General features: G+C 44.7%; 2 protein-coding genes across 7 annotated transcripts in view; one reads left to right on the forward strand and one right to left on the reverse strand.

Moving 5' to 3' along the window:
- LOC140911848 (protein regulator of cytokinesis 1) overlaps nt 1-18,016 on the reverse strand; it is a 35,595-nt gene extending 17,579 nt beyond the window's left edge. The window contains exons 1-4 of one of the 2 annotated variants that reach the window (XM_073345807.1): nt 17,777-18,016; nt 17,458-17,590; nt 3,871-3,993; nt 591-824 (exon numbers count right to left, since the gene is read on the reverse strand). In XM_073345807.1, coding sequence (XP_073201908.1) covers nt 591-824; nt 3,871-3,993; nt 17,458-17,590; nt 17,777-17,799 — 513 coding nt within the window. In that variant the 5' untranslated portion in view covers nt 17,800-18,016. The remainder of the gene's footprint in view (nt 1-590; nt 825-3,870; nt 3,994-17,457; nt 17,591-17,776) is intronic. The other variant, XM_073345808.1, reaches the window with a different exon arrangement.
- Nucleotides 18,017-21,687: 3,671 nt separating this feature from the next.
- The window catches only part of IDUA (alpha-L-iduronidase), a 105,335-nt gene continuing 102,708 nt past the window's right edge, over nt 21,688-24,314 (forward strand). For 2 of the 5 annotated variants that reach the window (XR_012159156.2, XM_073345817.2), the window contains exon 1: nt 21,693-23,288. Coding sequence is in view for 4 of the 5 variants with exons in the window: in XM_073345817.2 (XP_073201918.1) it covers nt 23,131-23,288 (158 nt within the window). In the remaining variant the exon portion in view is untranslated. Of the gene's footprint in view, nt 23,289-24,314 lie in introns of all 5 variants that reach the window. The other 3 variants (XM_073345816.1, XM_073345818.2, XM_073345814.2) reach the window with 3 other exon arrangements.

Below are 24,314 nucleotides of genomic sequence, written 5' to 3' on the forward strand. Positions count from 1 at the left end.
GTCTCATACTGAGGCTCTGTAGATTAAGATACCATGTCAAGGCAATAGCGAAAGTAATATGATTTGGCTAGTTCAGGTCACTCCATTTTCTGAGTATGGATTGATAGCTTTGTAACTATACTGTACAAAAACTATCTAAAACTTAAAAGCACTGCACAGAAGCTGAAGTGTACGCCATTATCCAAGCACTATCTGGTAATCACAAAGGGAGAAAAGGGAACTCAGTTCATGGGAACAGCATTTAAAATTTTATTCTTAGACAGTGTGAAGTTGTACTTTAGACAAACATTTTAAAATTTCATCACTATTATTTTCCATAATAACTTTTAAAGAACTCCTTAAACAGGGTGAGATGTCTCAGCTATATAATGCCTTTAAATATATACGGATAATTAGGCCATAATATGATTTAATTAAACTGGATTAAAAATCAGTATTAAACTAAGTAGTATTAGCTACACTCAGCGATCAGAGGACACTGCAACTAGCATTCTTTTCTGGTTAAAATGCAGAGGTGGAAAACACTTTCCTCTATAGCCCCAAATCACACTCTATTTATTGGATTTTTTTTTTTTTTAAACATCACTTACCTTCTCATCTGAACGCATCCTAACATGTTCCTTTAACTCTTCCAGCTGTGAACGACTCGGAATGCTGCCAGTTGGTATATAGTAAGGGGTAGCAAAAAGCTCAGCACAGAGCTTTTCATCTTGCTGCTGAAGTTGCTTTAATTCCTCCAGCCTCTCATTTTTTTCTTTGAGTGTAGCGTCTAGTGCCAGTCGTAGATCTTTCTCCATCTGAAGGATGGATATACCCTCTTCAGCCTGTGAAGTTTTTGAAGCATGTTTTGTAATCGTAAGGATACATAATGCCTTGCAACATTTGGTTGTGACTTGGCATCAAGAAAAGTAGTCAGGTACAATCAATGTGTGATGGACCAAAACTTCAGTGTGTGCAACTAGAAGGGAAAGAGACCTGTACTTCTGTTCGCTGAAGTTACTTACCTTCTCACGTTCTCATTCTTGGGATCTTAGTTGTTTCACCTAAGACTGATAAAATTCCCGTAGCCCAGAAGTTTAATCCTTCGGGCAGCTATAGAGACAGTCCCCTACCCCATTTTCTCCCCTACTTACAGGCCATCACATAGCTAGGCCCATCCCCACAAGTATAAAAGACACCTTCCAAAATTCCAGTCAATTCCTTTGATTGAGCAGGAGACAAATCTCCAAGGATAAGCCAATTTAATATGATCACTACAATATCGTGTCTCAGAGAAGAATGGACAAGGTGCAAGAGGAAACATCTAGAAAAGTGTTAAAAATCCAAACTGAGGAGAAGTAGCAGGTACATGAGAAACCCACAACATATGATCAGAGGGAAATTACAGGCAAGTTTTCAATTCTTTAAGAGAACACCCTGTGTGCAGAATTTGCACTCTTTAGTGCAATAAATCTCAAGGGATATTGCAGAAGAAAACAGCACAATTACAGTGAGGAGCAACAGGGCCAATAGTATAAGCAGGTTTGTTTGGTTTTTTTAAACTAGAGTTAATATATAATGAGTATATGTATACCTGATCCAAACCTTCAAGATCTCTCAATATTCAAGCACAATGAGCCCACTTCTAAGAGTAAACACTCTGTCAAAAGTCAGTCAACTGAGAAGAAGGACCATCCAATTAAACAGGTTCTGGTTACAAGATTTTGGCCATCTAACCCTGGGAACAAGTTCTGGAGCGCAAGGAGTCCTATACAGATAATCAATCCAAGCAACAGCACAGTGTGAATGTGAAAGGAGGGGAGCCTGTAAACTGCTTGGCAAGTCTGTGATAGAAATATTCCTAAAGCAAGCTATGCACTCTTATCTCCAATCTAGCAAGCCTTGATTGACATGGATTTGTAGTTTCGGGCCAAGGAGGTCAAAGGAGTGTGAAACAGACATACACTTTGCCATGGTCTTTTGGTAACTGAATTAACCAGCAAATTGGTATGAAAACCTTATGCACTGGGTGGACTTTAGGGGCTTTAGTGTGCTCTAAGTAGATGTTCAAGGATTTTAACAGAGCATATGGAGGTAAGTCTTCCGGGATGGAGATGTAAGCTGTGACAAGTTGGGGATATATGTCTGTGTCAAATTTTGAAACCCGTTTTGTTTGGTGAACTTCATTTTGTTTCAGGGGGGCTATTTTATGCTGCAATCGCCTTTATGGATTAGAGCATTTTGTAACAGGGATCTGACACCTAGTGAAAAGACAGACACTGTGTCAGAGCCTTAAAGGGCAGTCAACATTCAAAGACTCTCTCCAACTGCAACAAAGGGTTTTCAACTGGTAGAGCCATTGACTTTGACGCTGCACAGAAGCCAATGGGGCGTGGGAGGTAGGCTGAGACTTGGAACTCCCCTACCAAAGCATATGGGCAAAAGGGGGACAAAGACTATTAGAGAAGCACTCCTCTTAAAACAAAGTGGCCAGACAACCAGCATGTGCAAGACGACCAGATTAAGGTAGACAGGCAGTGCTTCCTAGTCCTAACCTAGGATTCACAGGAGTAGCAAGATCAGACAAGGAAGAAAGGGAGGTGGTGGCGGCTATGTTCAAATTTGCGTTTTTCAAAAAATCTAACACTAGCATGCTTTAAAAAGGTCACACAGGAATTTCTTAACCAGATACCTAAGCCTGTGTTTTTTGGCACATTGTCCCTGAAGCCACAGTTGTGGAGCTTGCAAGACTCCAGCGAAAAAGTGTCTAAGCAATTGGTGGCCCAGGAGAGCTGAGGTACTATTTTGGGGTCTAAGGTGGCCAAACTCTGGTGTCCCATTGCCTCAGAAAAATGTCAAACATGGGGTCTGCACCTGGGAGTTGCCTGAAACCCTCAGAGATAGGAAAAGGGACCAAACGTTTGGGTCCAGCAGTTGGGTCCTTGCAGGGAATTTACTGCAAGGTTACACAAGGATTAAGCTCCATGTGTACCAGACAACATGGAATTCTGGAGACTGGTCTTCCTTGGACAAAGTCATGACAGCTCACAATGGTTGCTGAACATAGCAGATAGAGATCATGTTTAAGTTATACTAAGGCAAGAGAAGGAAGTAGTCTAATTTTTTTGTGCAAGACAAGTAAACGGGTTTGAGGTTATGAAACATGTCCCAGTTTCCTCTCCAGCTTTCCCTGCCCCTCATATTCCTTTATTCCCCACAGGGATCCTCTCTACTCCTGAAACAGTAGGGAGGAGCTGCAATCATTCCTGATATCAACGGAGTATCCTTCTCACCGGGAACAATAGGAGGCAGTGGTCATATTTGCCAAAGGCTTCGTAAGCTTCCACATTTTCCTACTGTAGCAAAATGGCAACCATTTTAACTGATGCGGCCTGAGCCCTCAGTCTTCAGATCACAGTAGCAGTCATTTTTCAATAGGCAATTCATGAATTTCTCTGAAGGGAGAGATTTGATGGCCTCTGCAGCTACATTAACTGTTTGTTAATATAAAAAGCAAATTGACCTTTAGTCTAGTATTTTTCTATAAACTACTTGTTTTAGCAGATGTGCTCAGAATTGATCCCTATAGACCCATACTTTTAAAAGCAAATTATAATAGAGGTAGATGTTCTGCTAGAGACCAGCTTTAGATTTCTTATGAAAATTGTATGGTGGGGGCGGGGGGGAGAAAACACCAAAAAGAAAAAGAAAAAACCCAAAACTTGTATAGAAAATTCAAAGAGCATAAATATTAACATTGAAATTTTACATCAAAAGACCACATACATGGGAACATTTAATCCATATTTGAACAGTTTCAAACAGCAACTTTAACCTTGGAGTCAACTAGCAGATTGTGTGTCAGGCATAATAAACCTAGACCCATCTTACCAGGTAGGGATCCAGTGACAGCTCATTTCTCAGAGACGTCAATTCCTTTTTACGGCGTTCAATGCTGCTTTCGATTCTTTCCTTTAACTGGCATTCCTCTGTAATCATTTCGTTCAACAGATCCTGCCCAGGAAAGGGTACAAAATAATTATTAATAACTTGGATAGATCTAACATACTTCACAGTAATCAAGCCCAACACTGGGCCCAGTGCTAAACTATCAATATAATTTGTAAATTGCTGTACAACTTCTGGTTAATGTTATGAGGTTGCCACTATGAAAACTGCAGTATCATGAAATGCCTCTATTTCTGTTTATCCACCATTGCTGACAGGACCTGTATCAGAAACACACCAGACTAAGGGCTTATCTACATTACAGGGACTACAGCAGCATAGCTTTGGCACTATAGCTATGCAACACTAACCCTGTAGCATAGATAAAAACTGTGTCTAACAATGGAAGTTTTTCCTATTGCTGTAGGTAATACACCTCCCTAAGTGGTGGTAGCTATGTCAACTGCATCATTCATCTATCAGCCTAGCCATGTCTACACCAGGGTTAGGTAGGCATAGCTACATCACGCAGAGTGTGAATTTTTTCACACCCCTAAGCAACGTAGCTAGATCAATCTAAATTTTAAGTGTAAACCATGACAATGGAGGATCCCTAACTTTAATGTTTGTACTGTGACTAGCCAATAGCTATATTGATGTTAGCAGGAGCCTAGGAGTAGCTACACTTCTGCCTACTTGTTGGGCAGGCGGGGGGAGCGGAAAATTTCCAAAGAGGACAGATAAAGCAAGGGTTAAAAAGGATTATGGTACACCTACACTGCAGTCAGGGAGGTGCAATTGCAGCACATGTAGACACACCTAAGCTAGCCATGATAGAGCCAGCTGGCTAAAATTAGTGGTGTAGGTGTGGCAGCACATGTTTGCTGCCCTACTACGTACCCATGGTTCCAGGCTAGACTACTTGGGTGGCTAGCCTGTGACCTTGCAGTTACACTACTACTTGTAGTGACTTGACTCAGAGCTAGCTCAGGTATGCCTACATGTGCTTCAATCACACCTCCTGTTTGCAATGTAGATATACTCTCAGTGGGAAGACTGGGAGAGCCACATGGGAGCTTTTGGGCAGGAGAGAGAAGTGTCCATGTTTCAGAACACAAACCATGCAGCAGAAGGACCCTGGATCTGTCCAGACGACTGACCTCAGCCCAAAGAATGCTCTGGAATGGTGAAGAAACTGCAGCAGATAAAGGTATGTAGGTTTTATTTTTGTATGGAACTGTATTTCCTCATGTGAGTAACAGTACGGGCTTTAGAATCCTGTGCAAAGTGCATTTGTGTTACACTATTCATATTCCCCTTGAGAAGGTAAACTATGAACCCAGAACATCCCATAGCAGGAGCTCTGAAAGAGGTTGTGTTTAAGCTATGGGGAGAGTCTGAGTGGCCAGCACTGGTTCTAGGGACTGGGCAGCAGGCCACAGCGTTGCAGCTCTCAGAAGAGAGCAGACACAGTGTCTGTGGCCCAAGTGTGCCTAGAGGATCCAAGAAAACTGCAGTGCCTGAAGTCCAGTCAGATTTTGGAGGCTTAAGGCAGCTGAGGATTCAGCAGCTGGATTCCTGCACAGTATTCTGGTGAATGGCCAAGAGGTGACTTGACTAACGTTATATCAGTTGTTAAATCATGTTTCTTAAGACACATGAAAATAATTTAGTGAAAGTCATTACATCTGCAAAAATGGGCATGCATATTGAAAATCAATGTGCAAAATCTTGGGACATTAAGGGAACACAGGTCTAGATCAGGGGATCCATTTTAACGGGGTCACAAGGGCTGGCTTTAGACTTGCTTGGGCCTGGGGATGAAGCTGAAACCCAAGTCCCAGTCCCCGGGGACAAAGCCGAAGTCCAGTGGCTTCAGCCCTCAGCAGCAGGGCTCAGGTTACATGCCCTCTGCCCAGGGCTGAAGCCCCTGGGGTTGGGCTTTGGCCCCACCTGCCTGAGGTGTTTGGGCTTGGGCTTTGGGCCCCCCAACCCAGGGCAGCAACCTCAGGCTTCAGTCCCCATTCCTGGGGTCATGTTGTCAGAAGTGGGTCATGGTGCAATGAAGTTTGAGAAATGAAGGCCTAGATATAGTCAGAAGCTTCATATGCTTAGAAAATATTCTCAGAGAAAAAAGAAGGTAGCAATCCTTAGAAAATAGTCCCTGAGGATTGTTACCTTGTCTCTCAGGCCCAATTTTCTATGCACATTAAGGTTTGGACTAAACCTAGAGCTATGTTCCCTTAATATCGCTAGATTTTGCACATCAAGTTTCAGTATGCATGTCCACTTTTGCAGATGCTAAAATTACTTTCATCAAATTCACTTCACCTGTTTTCTTATTTTTAACTCGGTGATAATTCTCACCTCCTCTGTAAAAAGAAAAGGAGTACTTGTGGCACCTTAGAGACTAACCAATTTATTTGAGCATGAGCTTTCGTGAGCTACAGCTCACTTCATCAGATGCATACCGTGGAAACTGCAGCAGACTTTATATACACACAGAGAATATGAAACAATACCTCCTCCCACCCCACTGTCCTGCTGGTAATAGCTTATCTAAAGTGATCATCAGGTTGGGCCATTTCCAGCACAAATCCAGGTTTTCTCACCCTCCACCCCCCCACACAAATTCACTCTCCTGCTGGTGATAGCCCATCCAAAGTGACAACTCTTTACACAATGTGCATGATAATCAAGTTGGGCCATTTCCTGCACAAATCCAGGTTCTCTCACCCCCCTCCCAAAAACCACACACACAAACTCACTATCCTGCTGGTAATAGCTCATCCAAAGTGACCGCTCTCCCTACAGTGTGCATGATAATCAAGGTGGGCCATTTCCAGCACAAATCCAGGTTTTCTCAACCCCACCCCCACCCCCATACACACACAAACTCACTCTCCTGCTGGTAATGGCTCATCCAAACTGACCACTCTCCAAGTTTAAATCCAAGTTAAACCAGAACATCTGGGGTGGGGGGGGGTAGGAAAAAACAAGGGGAAATAGGCTACCTTGCATAATGACTTAGCCACTCCCAGTCTCTATTTAAGCCTAAATTATAGTATCCAATTTGCAAATGAATTCCAATTCAGCAGTTTCTCGCTGGAGTCTGGATTTGAAGTTTTTTTGTTTTAAGATAGCGACCTTCATGTCTGTGATTGCGTGACCAGAGAGATTGAAGTGTTCTCCGACTGGTTTATGAATGTTATAATTCTTGACATCTGATTTGTGTCCATTTATTCTTTTACGTAGAGACTGTCCAGTTTGACCAATGTAAATGGCAGAGGGGCATTGCTGGCACATGATGGCATATATCACATTGGTGGATGTGCTCGTTCACCTGCACATCCACCAATGTGATATATGCCATCATGTGCCAGTAAACCAGTCGGAGAACACTTCAATCTCTCTGGTCACGCAATCACAGACATGAAGGTCGCTATCTTAAAACAAAAAAACTTCAAATCCAGACTCCAGCGAGAAACTGCTGAATTGGAATTCATTTGCAAATTGGATACTATTAATTTAGGTTTAAATAGAGACTGGGAGTGGCTAAGTCATTATGCAAGGTAGCCTATTTCCCCTTGTTTTTTCCTACCCCCCCCACCCCAGATGTTCTGGTTTAACTTGGATTTAAACTTGGAGAGTGGTCAGTTTGGATGAGCCATTACCAGCAGGAGAGTGAGTTTGTGTGTGTATGGGGGTGGGGTGGGGTTGAGAAAACCTGGATTTGTGCTGGAAATGGCCCACCTTGATTATCATGCACACTGTAGGGAGAGTGGTCACTTTGGATGAGCTATTACCAGCAGGATAGTGAGTTTGTGTGTGTGGTTTTTGGGAGGGGGGTGAGAGAACCTGGATTTGTGCAGGAAATGGCCCAACTTGATTATCATGCACATTGTGTAAAGAGTTGTCACTTTGGATGGGCTATCACCAGCAGGAGAGTGAATTTGTGTGGGGGGGTGGAGGGTGAGAAAACCTGGATTTGTGCTGAAAATTGCCCAACCTGATGATCACTTTAGATAAGCTATTACCAGCAGGACAGTGGGGTGGGAGGAGGTATTGTTTCATATTCTCTGTGTGTATATAAAGTCTGCTGCAGTTTCCACGGTATGCATCCGATGAAGTGAGCTGTAGCTCACGAAAGCTCATGCTCAAATAAATTGGTTAGTCTCTAAGGTGCCACAAGTACTCCTTTTCTTTTTGCGAATACAGACTAACACGGCTGTTACTCTCTAACTCCTCTGTAAAGCACTTCAATATCAACTGATAAAAAGCTCTCATAAAAGCAAGGAATTAGATATTTCTTTTATACAAAGTGGGAGGAATTTTATTCATGCAACTTAATGACATTTATAGTGATCAACCAACTGCCATTTATGTAGACTGTCACAGCACATGCACCATTTTAGTTAGTTCCCTTTTAAAAGACCTATCTTCAACACTAAGTCCCCCCACTGATCCCAATCTAACAGGCTGACTTCAATAGTAATAGACTTCATTACTAGGACTGGAAGGGACCTCATTTGGTCACCTAGTCCAGTCCACTGCACTCAAGGCAGGACCAAGTAATAACTAGACCATTCCTGACACGTGTTTGTCTAACCTGTTCTCAAAGACCTCCAATATCGGAGATTTCACAATCTCCCTAGGCAATTTATTCCAGTGCTTAACAACCCTAACAGTTAGGAAATTTTTCCTAATATCCAACTTAAACCTCCATTGCTGCAATTTAAGACCTCGGCTTCTTGTCCTATCCTCAGAGGTAAAGGAAAACTATTTTTCCCTCTCCTCCTTGTAACTACCTTTTATGTTCTTGAAAACTGTTATAGCCTCCCTCAGTCTTCTCTTCTCCAGACTAAACAAACCCAACTTTTTCAGTCTTCCCTCATAGGTCATGTTTTCTAGACCTTTAATCATTTTTGTTGGTCTCCTATGGACAAACTGGAGAAAGTCCAGATCTTTCCAAAATGTGGCACCCAAAACTGACAATACTCCAACTGATGCCCAATCAGCATGGAGTAGAGTAAAAGATTTTACATGTCTTGCTTACGACACTCCTGCCAATACATCCCAATGAATGAATTAATGCTCCAGGAGAGGAGTTACATTGAGAAGGTTCTGGAAATGCACAAGAGAACCTGAGAAAATGTCAGTGCAATGATCTGATTAGGTTAAGTGTTTAGGAAAGTGCTGAAGACATGTCAAGGAGAACTCAATGTTTCCATTTTTAACTTAGTTTTCAGTGACTTGTTTTAAGTTGTTCAAATTCAGATCATTCTGATGACTTCCAACAATTTGGAGACCAGGAAGGAAGTGGAACAGGTCGCTAGGAATCTTTCAAAGCTTGCTACCTCAGACAGCCAAACCACTAAGCTGCAAATAGGCTATGTTTTACCATGTTCAAGGAAACAGAAGAATAAATCAGCTCTAGGAGATTCTTCAGGATTCTATTGTACAGCACTTGCTGCCTATATCCATCACCAGCTGATCCAGAAAGTTGGGAGCTACTTTGCATATGATCTGAGGGGCAATATGGGGCTAGCTACTGGAATACAGCTACAACTTGCTGCTGAAGCACAGCTGGAGACTGCAGATGGCTGGATCAATACATGTTGGGTATTTATATGGATGAAGACACTCACAATTACAAGACAGGATTAAAAAGAAAGTGTTAGAAAGCAATAAACCCTCAGATTTAAGGGAATTAGCCATCCTCTGAGGGGTGTAATCAGTTAAGTTGCTACAGGCCACATATTCTATAATTGTCCATTTTGGGATTTCAAACACCTTACTCTGATGCATCTGGCAATAACTGTTGTTAGGCAAGACACTGGTCCTGTGGACCACTGGCCCAACCCAGTATTTAAATCCTTCTTTTTCATGTCTAACATTTAGTTAGGAAACTAGTCTAAGTAGGGGGCATGTTTTTCCATGTCATGTGTGATCCTAAGAACTACAAAGTACCTTAGCAGTGGCAAGAAGGTATGCCTATCAAGCATCTCTATTTTTATTTCACTAGAATTTGGGCAGCTGGCTTTGCCTACCTGAGAGATTTGTTATCCATTTATGAAATCTGACCTAACGCACATTTTGCTAATTCATGCCTAAGAGACCCTTGAAAAAGTCAAATTGTCTTTTCCTAGTTCCTTTGTAAAGATATAAATAGCTTCTTAGGGGGCTACATATGGCATATTTTCACTTGAGAGGCATTTAAGTGGTTTAAATCCAAGACAACTGACTCTCTGATAGGAAAGTCAGTTAAAATTTGGGACTTATCCTGTATGCAGGAGCCCATAATTAATGAGTTAATGAAGTTTCAGAATTTTAGATGTAAATGTAAATGGTCACAGCCTATTACAAGCAACTCTAAGATTAGTACCTCATTTGAGAGATTATTCAACAACCCTCAAATACTTATTGAAATACAAACAGCCCTACAGTATTTTTTTCTGGGTGCATTTGGTTTTGGCTATTGAAGTATGTCATAAAAAACAGACTAAGCACGTTGGATCAAGGATGGCCTTTGCCACACAGTGCCTAGCACAATGGGTTCCTGGTCCAGGACTGTGGCTCCTGCAGTATAGATAATAAATTCCATACAAGCACCCTGTTGGTAACTATGGTTCTTAAGTAGGGTCTCATCTGGGTGAACAAAGGTGGGCATCAGAATTTAGTTTTGTAGCCTGAACTTAAGTTACCATGAGTCACAAGGGAGATGAGTTCACCAACTCAGCATGAATCTCTATGCCTCCCCATCATGATCATGCAACATCACTGTGGTAGTTAGTTACTTAACATGCAGCTTTGGTATTTCTTGACTCCAGGCAGCCTCTACTCAGCTACACAAATGAAGTGTCAATACTCTCCAGCTTCCCCATCTCATTTTCTGATCATTTGGCACAGAGTGTGCAACTTTGCTCCCCTATTCCAGTCTCTCAGAAAGGCAGTTGTAGCAGTGAACTTCTGTCATAGTAAAGACCAAAACCTTCCCCCTATGTGGATGGAGAGCAGGTGATCGCCATCCATTCAGGAAACCTATATGAATTATTTTTCTTCTGGGAGCATCTATAAAACATCATATTGCCCATATGTTAGTTAGCAAGACACAGCTATTCTTAGTATCTCTGCTTAAACACTGTACAACCCCTGCTCCCTCTTCCTGTTACTCCTGAGGGCATTCTGTGGTGGGGTCCAGATGCTGGGGAAGTGGGGCTCAGTGGGGTGGGGATCCAGGTGCAGCTGGTTGGGGCTCAGTAAGGTGGGGATCCAGGTGCAGGTGGCTCAGGGTGGTCCAGGTGCAAGGGAAGTAGCACTGGGTATGAGGGGGATCTGGATGCACCAGGGGTTGGGTGGATGGGGGAGCAGCTCCTTGTACAGTGATCCCTCCCCCTGCAGCTGAGGACCGATGGGTGCAGGAAGCACAGGGGTGGGGGTGGTGAGAGGGAGTTTGCAGAGCTTCCTACAGCCAGGAGAGAAATCCGGGGTAAGTATGACAGCCCCAGAAGCCGTGCAGGGGAAGTCCCATCCTCCCCAGCCCAGCCAGGACTAGCAGCTGAGCCCGGCCCACGGTAGGAGCCACCAGCCGGGTCTTCTGCAGTCCCTCCCCTTGCTCCACAGTGAGTTACCTCTCTGCCTGCTGCCCTGGGCACCCACAACATACTGCTGGGGAGGGTTACATGACTGCTCGTGGCTTCCTTTTGCTTCCCCATCAGAAAGTCATTATTCTGCAGGGAAGCAAAGAAAGCTGTGGAGGATATAAATTCTTCCCATGTGCAGTGGCGCAGAATTCCCCCAGGACTATTCTATTTAGCCTCTAGGTACCTATCAATAGAACAAGTGAAATCATGAAGAGGCACATGAATGTTTAGTGTACCTGGCACAAATACCTTGCCACGCCAGCTACAATAGTGCCATGCAAACACCTGTTCTCACTTTCAGGTAACACTGTAAATAAGAAGTGGGTAGCATTATCTCCCATAATTGTAAACAAACTTGTTTGTCTTAGCAATTGGCTGAACAAGTAGTAAGACGAAGTGGACTTGTAGGCTCTAAAGTTTTACATTGTTTTGTTTTTGAATGCTATTATGTAAAAAAATAATTCTACATGATTCTAATTCTTCATGATTAAGCGATTGCACTACAGTACATGTATGAGGAGTTGAAGTACTATTTATTTTGTTTTTCTTTTACAGTGCAAATATTTGTAATAAAAATAGTATAAAGTGAACACTATAATGTGTATTCTGTGTTGTAATTGAAATCTTATATTTGAAAATGTAGAAAAACATACAAAATATTTATAATCATTTAATTGGTATTCTATTGTTTAACAGTGCAATTAAAACTGATTAATCATGACTTTTTTGTAATCTAGTTCATTTGTTTTGCATTAATCGCTTGCATTAACTGCAATTGGCAGCCCTAATCAGAATCCATTTATATAATGGGATACTTGAGCACTCTTACCAGTTCCTTGTTCATGGTAGCACATGATACTATTCCAAGCTTCTCAGATTCAGTTTCTGTTTGTGTATTCGTGAAAGGAAACTACTTGAAATATAACTCTGCTCTAAAAAATAACTCCAGGAAAATCAGATAAAACAGCATGGTGAGCATGACAGAAGGTGTTTTTGCTTGGGTATTTTCTAAATAGTAGAATACAGAGCAACATTTTATGCAGTTTGAGAGAAGCAGTAGAGGTCTTTAATTCACATGAAAGTTAGGCACATGGCGTTAGTTTTTGGAGCTTCTTCTTAGTTACTGATCCTTGCAGCACGTTTTCACTCCTGCCTCCATACACCTAGACACTAGTTGCAAAATTCAATATTAACTGTTGCAAGGAAAACAAAAACCTGCATGCCTGATGTTCCAGCATTTGTTATGTGACTCATGTATAACCCTTCCAGTTTTGAGTACCACTTCACAAACTCCACAATCTATTTCAGTGTATATATATATATATATATATATGTTTATTCATGCTTAACATCAGTAAACCCCACTCCCAAAGTTTATCAGAGGCATGGTATTTTTGTCTTCTATGAACTGTAAGATTGTGACCCAACAGGTCTGTCTCCATCATCAATGGAACTGTAAGTCAAATCAATAATGCAGAGACTAAGATCAACTACCAATAGCATGAGCCTTCTCCTCCAATATAGGATCCTAATAAGTTTCACTACTACTTTTCAGAAATTGTTGGGACAATGCTGCAGGATCATCTTGCCTGAAAGAAGAGCAACATGAAAGCAGACACCCAATGGAATGTTTGAACGTAAAAGATTTGGAGCAAGTTTAATGTTCTCCTGCTTAACTAGAAGGCAGTCATTTTAATTCACTTTTAAAAGAAAGAAAGAAAGAAATGAATGGATATATGTGCACCTCTCCTTCTACACTGCCCATATGCTCCAAACTAGTTTGTCCCTTCCCTCCAAACTATGCCAGTTACATAGTTGCTCCATATCTGAAGACTAATTGCAACCCAGACAAGGAGACAGTGGCCTCCAGACATCTCTAGATCTTACAAATAGAGAAAGGGAAAGCTTTAGGCTTAAGCTCATCTCCTCAGCTTGCAGGATTGCAAGAGCTATTTACTTCAGCCTGGTCCAGTAACTAACTTCAGACTGTGAATTAAACTGATATCCAGTGAGCTTCTAAGTGAGATACAACTCTCCATCCTGGTTACCAATAGATTGGATAAAATTTCAGTGTAGTCAGATGAGCTCAGAGAACGTCATGAGGCATTTGCTCTGATTATTCTAATCTATGGGGACACAATATAGCTACAACCTGGCAGAACTTCTGCACTCAATGCACTAGAACACTACAGTATTTTAAAAGGGATACTGTTACAAAATGAGGCACTTAAGTTACAGATGTTGAATTCACACATTGACCTTCAGTATTTTCTGGTCCTCAAGCTTTACCATCTGTTCTGTGGATAATCTGTTCAGCCACACTTAGCTAAGAAAATCAATATTAAATCCCATGTTTAAATCAGAGGTATAGAGGCATCCATTGCTTTTTATGAAGGGCTCTCTTAATCTAATCATTAGTGACCTACCCTTTAATTCTAATACTTCCCAATCTCTAAATCAAGCCAGCAGTATCTGGTTTGTTTGCTTTAACATAAAAACTGGGTGGTTTGTCAAGTATTGTAAAACAAATGAATGTTCACAAGTAGCTCCCATATGGCAATAAGCTGTTTCAGTGTTGATTAAGTTACTTTAGTATGCATGTAATCTTACAAGTCAAAACTGCCTGCTGCCGTGCTTCAGGGTAGCTTTGGCACAAGACAGCCTCAGTAATTGTACATGCTACCAATTCCCTAACAAGATATCTAAATCCAATTTACGAGCCCCAGTTCTCAAATGGCATGATCCTGATCTACTTGGTCCATGGTTGACTCAAAATAGACGATACTGTAACATTTGACCCTGCACCTGTCTTGTTACTTATTTAAACTAGTTTGCAGGCCTGGGTCTGTAAGATTTAATCACTTTTCCTAAGCACCTCTCTAGACCTTGCACAGGCCTAAACCTTTCACTTGAGCTGTATTTTAATATATTTTAAAGGTCAATGTCTCTAAGCTCAGGACATGACTAGTATGAACCAAATCTTGCACCAAGATTATACCTAAATTAAGAAACTGAGTAAAGAAAACTGTACATCTGTGTAGTTCATTAGTTCAAACTAGTTAGCCTGGACAAATCTTTTGTTGACTTAAGTATCATCATGATCAGAAAAACTGTAAAAATGATCACTACTCACTCAGCAAAGCAGCTCCCAATGTGTATTTAGATTCAATGTATTGACCACCGATTACTTTATTGCTCTTTCCATCACTGCAGAGCTAGTATACTTATGTAGATTTAGTGAATTCCATGGTACAGATCTGGCTGAATCCTCCTAGGGGGACAATCTGTTGTAACTGGACCCAACTTTTGGATCCCAAATGTTTCTAAAGCTGGGTCTAAGCGTGTGGAAGCTGCCATTTCTCTCTCTAACCTCTATGGTACTTCCGCATGCAGATCTGTCTGGCCCACTTCCTTGGGCTGTAGGTCTCCACAGTCCAACTCCCCTAGCTCCTAAGATCTCTAGCCCATTTTTGATTTGGCACCTGTTGCACTACTTCATACATTTAGAATGGCCATCCATATAGGGTATGCCAAGCTTACATTCCCTTTCCAACAGCTCCTAAGGTTTCATTTTGGAAAGCTAGGATAATCATACAAACATCAGTCTGTTTTGTAGTAAGCTTGGTGTCTGCTCAAATCTCTGTACTAATGTGAGGAGGCAGAAACTTAGGTGCTTAGCACAATTCAGCTTTAGCACATCACTAACTACAATGTACAAGAGTGTAGGAATGAAGGAAAATTTGTGATTTGTAGTTTTAAGTAAAACAAAAGTCAGTTAGCCATTGTGGGAAGTCTGTAAGGAAAAAAAATGTAGCTGGCAAGATAAGTTGTAAAAATGCTGAACTCAATGTAGGTGATGAGAAGAAATTTCTCATTATCAGAGCGGATTCTAAGAAAAGTTGTGATACGATAAACTTATAGTGATCCCTGACACACCTACGTTATCTTGAAGAAAAGGGCTCAGTTGTAACTTGTCTATGCCAAGCGTAAGTGTTCCCAACCCAAAACTAGTTTTTAGCTAAAGTTAGGAATTGGCAATCACTTGTTTGTTAAAGGGTATAAAAAGATGAACTCTTAGGGGTTCATTACTAATAACTGCCTGCCCAAGTTGGAGTAAACTAACATAGGTCTAAGCACCCCTGGATTTAGTCCATTTGTGTCTTTATTAAATGCTTATGAACATCCGTTACTGGTTGGATGTAGTAATCCCTGGTTATATAGGCTTTTTAGACACATTTAGAGCAATTGCATAAATATAATTTGGTCTTTGGATTTAATAAAGGAATTTATGATTGAATTGGTGTCATGGTGGTACCCTGTACCAATAACTATTCCAACAAAAAAAAGTACAGTTTTAAAGATACCTCGAAGTTACTGTTCTAACCACAGTTGCTCAGCTTTCCAAAGCCTTTATCTTTCAATCTGAAGTTTTTCAGGCATAGTCTGAACAAACTTTTTCAGTCACAACACACAAGAAAAAACTTACCAACTTAACTGTTGAAATGCCCAAGCAGAGTTGAAATTTTGCATAGAGTAGAGAGATTGAGTGTGCTGATGAAGATTTGTTTTATTTGACCAAGTTGCAACCCATTTAAAATTACTCTGTGCATGCACAGCTAAGGCAGCTAAATAGGACATGCAGGTGACAAATCATAGAAGATTAGGGTTGGAAGAGACCTCAGGAGGTCACCTAGTCCAACCCCCTGCTCAAAGCAGGGCCAACCCCAACTAAATCACCCCAGCCAGGGCTGTGTCAAGCCAGGCCTTAAAAACCTCTAAGAATGGAGATTCCACCACCTCCCTAGGTAACCCATTCCAGTGCTTCACCAACCTCCTAGTGAAATAGTTTTTCCTAATATCCAACCTAGACCTCCCCCACTGCAACTTGAGACCACTGCTTCTTGTTCTGTCAAATCTTCCTGTGCTGTGAGAATTTGAGAGAAAATATTCCTAATGGGAGAGTCCTGTCTCATTCATTGTTTATTTTCTAAGGCAAGAGCGGCAGTACTAGTGAGGTTTGAAGAGGGGAGAGGAGAGAAGAGTCTAATATGGTAAGAAATGGCTTGCAAGGTGTGTAAGACAGTGCTCTGCTTCTATTAACAGAATCGAAATAATCTATAACGCAAAACTTTATTTTCAAAAAAGTTCATCTAAAAACTACATTGGAAATATTCCAGTTGCAAAGAGAAGCACTCAAAGGTGTGAAAATGATATTTATATGGCCCTCATTACTGTAGTTTTTATAACCTTTGATGTATTTCTTCTCACAGCACCACAGCGGGTTGAGAGTTGAGGCCACATACATAGCTGCAGCTCTGGCATTCTATGGCTTGTGTGCTGGACATATCAGGATGGACTGGGAGTTCCCAGGAAAGTACATCTAGCAGCAGGTGGACACCAGTGCTTAAAGTGGGCCAGGTTGCAACCCAGGAAATAATATTTTTGAGACAAGAGCTAGGTCACTGACAGGCACATGATTTTAGCGCCAGCTAGGAGAAAACCTCCCTCTGAATGGCTGCTTTCCCCACTTCCTGGAGAAGAGAAGCCAGGTAGGAGGCACATCCCCTGCCCTCGGGATGGGACTGCCATTCTCACAGGAAGCAACAGAAAGAGCCCAGCAGCTCAGCTGCCCTGCTACCCTCCCCATTGTGAGCATCTGTCCCTCTGCACCTCCCCACTGCAACTCCCCGTCTGGGAAGGAGGAAAGGGGACCAGCTGCAGCCCCCACAAGCCATGAAGAACCCCAGGAACTGCAGGAGGAATGCACAGGGATGAGGCTGAGCAGAGCCCACCGAGGAGGAAACGAGGAGTGGGCAGGATTGTTGCTGGGCAGAGAAATGGACAGAGGTGCAGGGTGAGGAGACACCCCTCCCACACCCCACTTCACCTCGATGTGCTGCTTGACCGCCTGCATGCGCTCCAGCTGCATCTCCTCCTTGATGCCGATCTGGTGCCAAATGTCCAGCAGCTTCCCCAGGGCGTGGTTGACGCTGCTCACCAAGGAGGAGGCCAGGACCTCACTGAGGAGAAACACCTTGTCAGGCCCCGGGCCGCTCAGCGTCCGACCCCCCCGGCCTGCCAACGCGGAGAAGGGGTGCCGGGGTACGGAGGGAGACACGGGGGGGAGGGGCGGAGGCTGAGCAGGAGGCCCGGGGAGCGGCTGTCGCCCAGGACAGGCAGCCCCGTCCACCCCTCCGCTCACTCACCTCTTGCGCGGGGTCCTCGGCATCCTCGCGGCGAGGGGGGGAGGCTCAGCCTCTCGGGCTCACACTGCGGGCTCGCGGCTGAAGCGGCGCTCTCCCGGCTAACGAACCTAACGGCAGCTACTAGGATTCAAACCGGCCGTACAACACAGAAACGCGTCTCGATTGGCCAAACAAACAGCGACTCACAGCTCGTGTCTTATAGAAATCCTTCCTCACTCGCACGCACGCACGCCCACCCACCCTCCGGGACGCAGCGTGTGACATACAGAGCGGTGCCCGGATGAAAGTCAGCGTTCTATTTTGGCCACGCCTACCATCTGTCACACTGGGGAGCTGTGATGACGTCAGGCAGGAAGGCGGGGCTCTCGGGGCAGGGACCAATAGTAATCGAGATCCTTTGTTTTCCTTCTCGAAAAGAACCACACGGAGGTGGAGTCGTGGGTAGGTCATGTGATCATGGGGGGGGGGGGAAAAATCCCCGAGGCACTGGGGGATTATGTAGGGTCTCTGGGGAGTATAGTCGGTGTATGTAGGGGGATATGCGGTCTCTGGGGCGTATAGTCGGTGTACGAAGGGGGAAATGGGGGTCCCTGGGGCGTATAGTCCGTGTATGTAGGTGGATATGGGGTCTCTGGGGAGTATAGTGGGTGTATGTAGGGGGATATGGGGTCTCTGAGGAGTATAGTCAGTGTACGTAGGGAGATATGGGGTCTCTGGGGCGTACAGTCGGTGTACGTAGGGAGATATGGGGTCTCGGGCGTACAGTCGGTGTACGTAGGGAGATATGGGGTCTCTGGGGCGTACAGTCGGTGTACGTAGGGAGATATGGGGTCTCGGGCGTACAGTCGGTGTACGTAGGGAGATATGGGGTCTCTGGGGCGTACAGTCGGTGTACGTAGGGAGATATGCGGTCTCTGGGGAGTATAGTCGGTGTACGTAGGGAGATATGCGGTCTCTGGGGAGTATAGTCGGTGTACGTAGGGAGATATGCGGTCTCTGGGGAGTATAGTCGGTGTACGTAAGGGGATATGCGGTCTCTGGGGAGTATAGTCGGTGTACTTAGGGGGATATGAGGTCTCTGGGGAATATAGTCAGTGTACTTAGGGGGATATGCGGTCTCTGGGGAGTATAGTCGGTGTACTTAGGGGGATATGCGGTCTCTGGGGAGTATAGTCGGTGTACTTAGGGGGATATGCGGTCTCTGGGGAGTATAGTCGGTGTACTTAGGGGGATATGCGGTCTCTGGGGAGTATAGTCGGTGTACTTAGGGGGATATGCGGTCTCTGGGGAGTATAGTCGGTGTACGTAAGGGGATATGCGGTCTCTGGGGAGTATAGTCGGTGTACGTAAGGGGATATGCGGTCTCTGGGGAGTATAGTCGGTGTACGTAAGGGGATATGAGGTCTCTGGGGAGTATAGTCGGTGTATGTAGGGGGATATGAGGTCTCTGGGGAGTATAGTCGGTGTATGTAGGGGGATATGGGGTCTCTGGGGAGTATAATCAGTGTATGTAGGGGGATATGCGGTCTCTGGGGAGTATAGTGGGTGTATGCGGTCTCTGGGGAGTATAGTCGGTGTATGTAGGGGGATATGGGGTCTCTGGGGAGTATAGTGGGTATACGTAGGGGTATAGGGTCTGGGGGGCATGTACAGGTTATAGGGTGTCTGGGAGCATAATGAGTGTGTATAGGGTCTCTGGTGGGTTTGTAGGGGTTATAGGGTTTCTGGGGGGGCATAGTGGGTGTATTTAGGGGTATATGGTCTCACTGGGGACACACAGAGACCATATAGGGGAGAACTTTTGTGTAGAGTAGACTGGGGTGTGTAGGGAAGGGAGATGTGTACAATGATGTCAACACACCTGGAGTTCCCCTCAAAGCCATTTAACTGCCCATCTGCCCCTCCAGCAAGTATTCATGTACAGGATCTGTCCCAAAATGCTGTCCTGTTTGTTGGGGTAGGAGAGGGGCAAGGACTGCACCTAGAAGGGCTGAGGGTGGAGCGAATTTGAGGCCTGGTGTATTCTAGAAAATTAGGTTGGCATAGCTAACATCAGGAGTGTGAGAAATCACACCTCCGAGTGGCGTAGTTTAGCCAACCTAAGTCCCCGTCCAGACAGTGCTAGCTCTCTTGAAGAATTCTTTGGTCTAACTAGCTGCTGTCTCTTGGGAAAGTGGATTATCTATGCCAACAGGAGAATCCCTCCCATCAGCATAGGTAGTATATACTGAAGTGCTACAGCTGTAGTGTTTTAGGTGAAGATAACCCCTCAGGAATAGTGGATAAAGGTTTCCTCTTTAATAACTGGGGAAACCTGTGATGTGCGTGCCTGGGCTTTGCAGCTTGGAAACTCCTGTTATTTGCCCAATGCCTGGTTCTCATGTACAAGGTGTTACACCACAAAGCACAACACACTGGCATTACAGTCCTACCAAGGCACTACAGTGTTGCTTGAGTGCCTCCGTTCTTTCCTTTCTGACAAAAGCCAGAGAGTAGTACAATACTAGGCAATTGACTATCTGCCCTGAAAGCTCTTTCATGCAGTCTATACGGCCTTGTCCACACTACAGAATTAAGTCAACTAAGTTAGGCTGACGTACAGCCACCACAGTAATTACTATGTTTTTTCACGTCCACACTATGCCCCCTCTGTCGGCAGTGTGCATCCTCTCCAGAAGTGCTTCTACCAATTTAACTGACAGTATTAGGGCATTGTGCTCCAGCAGTGAGCCCTGCGCAGGGCTGATAGCTCAGGCTCTCAAAGGCCATGTAAGTAATGCAGTGTCCACACCTGTGGTTCTCAACCTGTGTACGCATGCAGCCCAGTTAGCACATAGCTGCTCTGGCCTGGCAGGGGGTGGGGTTAGCTGAGGAAAAGACTGCATCTGGCAGCCTTCAGGAGCTCTCCTGCAGGCTTGGGGCTGGTGAGTGCCATAGGATGGCAGGGTGTGGGAGAGTGGGTCTCTGGGCAGGTTTTGGGGTGGGGGGGCTCTGTGAACTAGGGGTTTGCAGGGGTGCTGCAGCACCCTCAGGTTTGAGGTGGGGGTTCCACTCCTGGCCGGGTGCAGGGGGTCCTGGCTGCCCAGCTTGATGCAGCAGGGTCCGGGTCCTGGCTGTCCGGCGGGTCCAGTTGCGGGGTCCACCTGCCACCTAGCCCTGCACGGCAGGGTCCAGGTCCATCTGCTGCCCAGCCTGGCCCTGTGCAGCCGGATCTGGGACGGGGCTGGCTGCTGCCTGGCCCTGCATGGCAGCGAGGTCCCGGGGTCAAACAGCCAGCTGATGCCCAGCCCCGCATGGTGGATGGGTCCCAGGGTCCGGCTGAAGCACAGCAGGGTCCTGGGTCTGGCTGCTGACTTCCGCATGGCCCCGCTCAGTGGGATCCTGGGGTCCAACTGCTGCCTGGCCCACACCCAGGACTCTGCTCCTGGCCCCGCTCTGTGGTAGGATCTCTGCATGGGGGGCACTGGGCATAGGGGACTGTGGGGGTGTTTGAACAGGGCGCTGTGATTCTCCACCTGCAGGCCACATAACACATTGTGGGCTCCATATGCTGCCCACAATGATAAATAGGTTGAGAACCACTGGTCTACACGGACACTGTGTTGACTTAACTACATCAGCCTAATGCTACACCTCTCGTGGAGGTGGAGTTATGATGTCGGTGACTTACATCAGCGGAAGCAATGGTGTAGTGTGGACATTTACAGAGTTAGGTCAACGGAAGCAGTCTTAGTTGATCTAACTCTGTAGTGTAAACCTAAACTGTTCTAGCTTTCTCTTTCCATGTGCTACAGCCCAAATGTAGAACAAACGCCCCAAATGAGTAGAGAAAAAAGTACTGATGGGGCAAAATTGAAGTGCTGTGAGATTCCTTTTCAGTGTAAAAAACCCTACATTTTCAGTTTCATTATTCTTTATTTCCACTAAAAATAGTTTTCAAACAATAGAAGTACAAATACACCAAGTATGTGTAGAATATAGGTAACTGGGATGTGACCAAAATGGGGACATCTGGCAAGAAAGACTCAGGAGGGTAACTATTTTGTAAGTCTGAGGAGTCCTTATGGCACCTAGAGACTAACAAATTTATTTAGTACCCCTCTTGTTTTTGCTGATACAGACTAACATGGCTACCCCTCTGAAACCTATTTTGTAAGTGTTAGTCCCTCACCTTAGGTGAGTTTATTTTCTAGACATGCCTACTGTAATAGAACAGGAAGGAAGTAGAAAGGGGGAAGGGAAGGGGATGACAAAGACAAAACCAGCTTCTAGTACTAGGTAAGTACTAAAACAGAGTCAAGGAAATAGACGACACTGAGAAAGTAAATGAAAAGAAGCAAAGTTAAAATGAAAAGTAAACCAAGCTGTAACAGACAGATTCAAAGAGAAAGCAAAAATTGGAAAACAAAAATGCACTCCCTCCCTCCAAAATGCAACAAAAGGAAGAAAAGACCCACATTTAAAAATGGGAGGCAGGAAGATATAGAAAGACAGATACACTGAAAAGAAAGCCACTATATAAAATTGCTTCAAAGTATTAAAGGAAAAAGGTGTGGTTACACCATACAGCCACTGCAGATTATGTGGGAGCAGAAAACATCTTTATTTCTGCTTTGCTATGAAACCCTAATTCCTCTAACATATAATTTTACAGTATTGCCCCATTTTTACTTTGGGGATAATATTACGTGTTGTTTCATAACTAAAGTTTATATTTAAGAATGGTTTCAGAGTAACAGCCGTGTTAGTCTGTATTCGCAAAAAGAAAAGGAGGACTTGTGGCACCTTAGAGACTAACCAATTTATTAGAGCATAAGCTTTCGTGAGCTACAGCTCACTTCCTCAGATGCATATCGTGGAAAGCAGGAAGTAAGCAGGGGAAACCATTTGTGTAACACGAAGAGGGGTGTACTGTATTTCAAGAGCTACGCTTTGGCTTTCGATGAGCCGCTAAAGGGAGAACCTCTCCCACGCCTGGCCCAAGAGAGGAGCGGACCCACGAGCAGTCGGAGCTTAGCGTAACAACAGAGTCCCCTGTCCAGGCCCCCGCGGAGCGGGAGTTGACAGGGCCGGCTCCAGGCACCAGCGAACCGAGCAGGTGCGCGGGGCGGCCCGGCGTCGGGCTGTGGGGCCGCAATTCGCCGGCGGCGGCGGCGGGAATTCGGCGGGAACGCGACTAGTCTTCGGCGGCCGCCCCACCGCTCCGCCTCCGTGTTCGGCGGCCAGGTTTTGTTCTTGTTTTTTGCCGCTTGGGGAGCTGAGATGCCTGGGGGGACCCCTGGGATGAAGCCTGTTGGGGTGCCTGCTCCAGTGAGAGCTCCGACCCTGGGGCGGCGTTAGTCTAATCCCGGCCCATGGCCCTGGGCCCCATGGGTTCAGTTCGGAGTTGGGAGACCGTGGTAATAATCCTGCACATGCTGCTCCGTGCGGTCTCTGGATCGTACCTGCTACACGTGGATGTTTCGCAGTTTGAAAGACCCCTGAAGCACTTCTGGAAAAGCACTGGCTTCTGGTAAGCGTCCTTTGCTTTCTGAACACTCACAAATCCAACTCGAAAGAAAGATTCCTACTGAAACAGCGAGGAGTCCGGTGGCATCTTAAAGATTAACAGATTTATTTGGGTATAAGCTTTCGTGGGCTATAACCTACTTCTTGAGGTGCCACCAGACTCCTCATTGTTTTTGTGGATACAAACTAACAGGGCTACCCCTCTGATACTTGATTCCTACTGAAGTTCATACCATCTGTAGGAAAGCAAGGATGCTTTCCTTTACATATTGCATTGGTACCACCCATGGGATAGTCAAGGAGGGAGGAAGGTTTTTTTCTTTATGGCCTAAACAGTCCCCACAGGTAAGCTAAACCGGTCTTGTAAGTTTGAGAAGGCAGGTACCCAATTCAGGTAGTCAGATTTTCAGGTTCTGTTTTCCAGACATCAAAGCATCATATCCTGTGCCTTCCCACACTTAGCTACTGATTGCTAGTTTCTTCTAGTGCAGCGGGGTTGCACAGCTGTAGCAGAGAGCAGAATACGGACCAGTATTATATTACTGTAGTCTCGAGCAGCAAAATGGGTCTTAGGACAGGATAGAAGATTCAGCTGAAAGCTCTTTCCCCAGCCCTTTCAGGGGCCTGTGAACATGCAGGGCCTTCTCCCAATACAGTACACCCTGGGTTAATAGTCAGAACTCATCCATCAGTTTGGTGTTTTAATTGTGCCTAAAGCCCCAACAAACCATAGGTGGAACTCACTCCTGAGCTGACTTTCTCTAGGGGCTTTTCCCAGCAAGTGCACCTCTCATCCCCTCACCTTCTTTTTGCCTTAGGGACTCTACATCTGTCTTCCTGCATTGGATAAATAGTCTCCCAGTTTTCAGAGTAACAGCCGTGTTAGTCTGTATTCGCAAAAAGAAAAGGAGTACTTGTGGCACCTTAGAGACTAACCAATTTATTTGAGCATGAGCTTTGTAGCTCACGAAAGCTCATGCTCAAATAAATTGGTTAGTCTCTAAGGTGCCACAAGTACTCCTTTTCTTTT

This window comes from Lepidochelys kempii, chromosome 5, assembly GCF_965140285.1.
Source record: "Lepidochelys kempii isolate rLepKem1 chromosome 5, rLepKem1.hap1, whole genome shotgun sequence".
Lineage (NCBI taxonomy): Eukaryota > Metazoa > Chordata > Testudines > Cheloniidae > Lepidochelys > Lepidochelys kempii.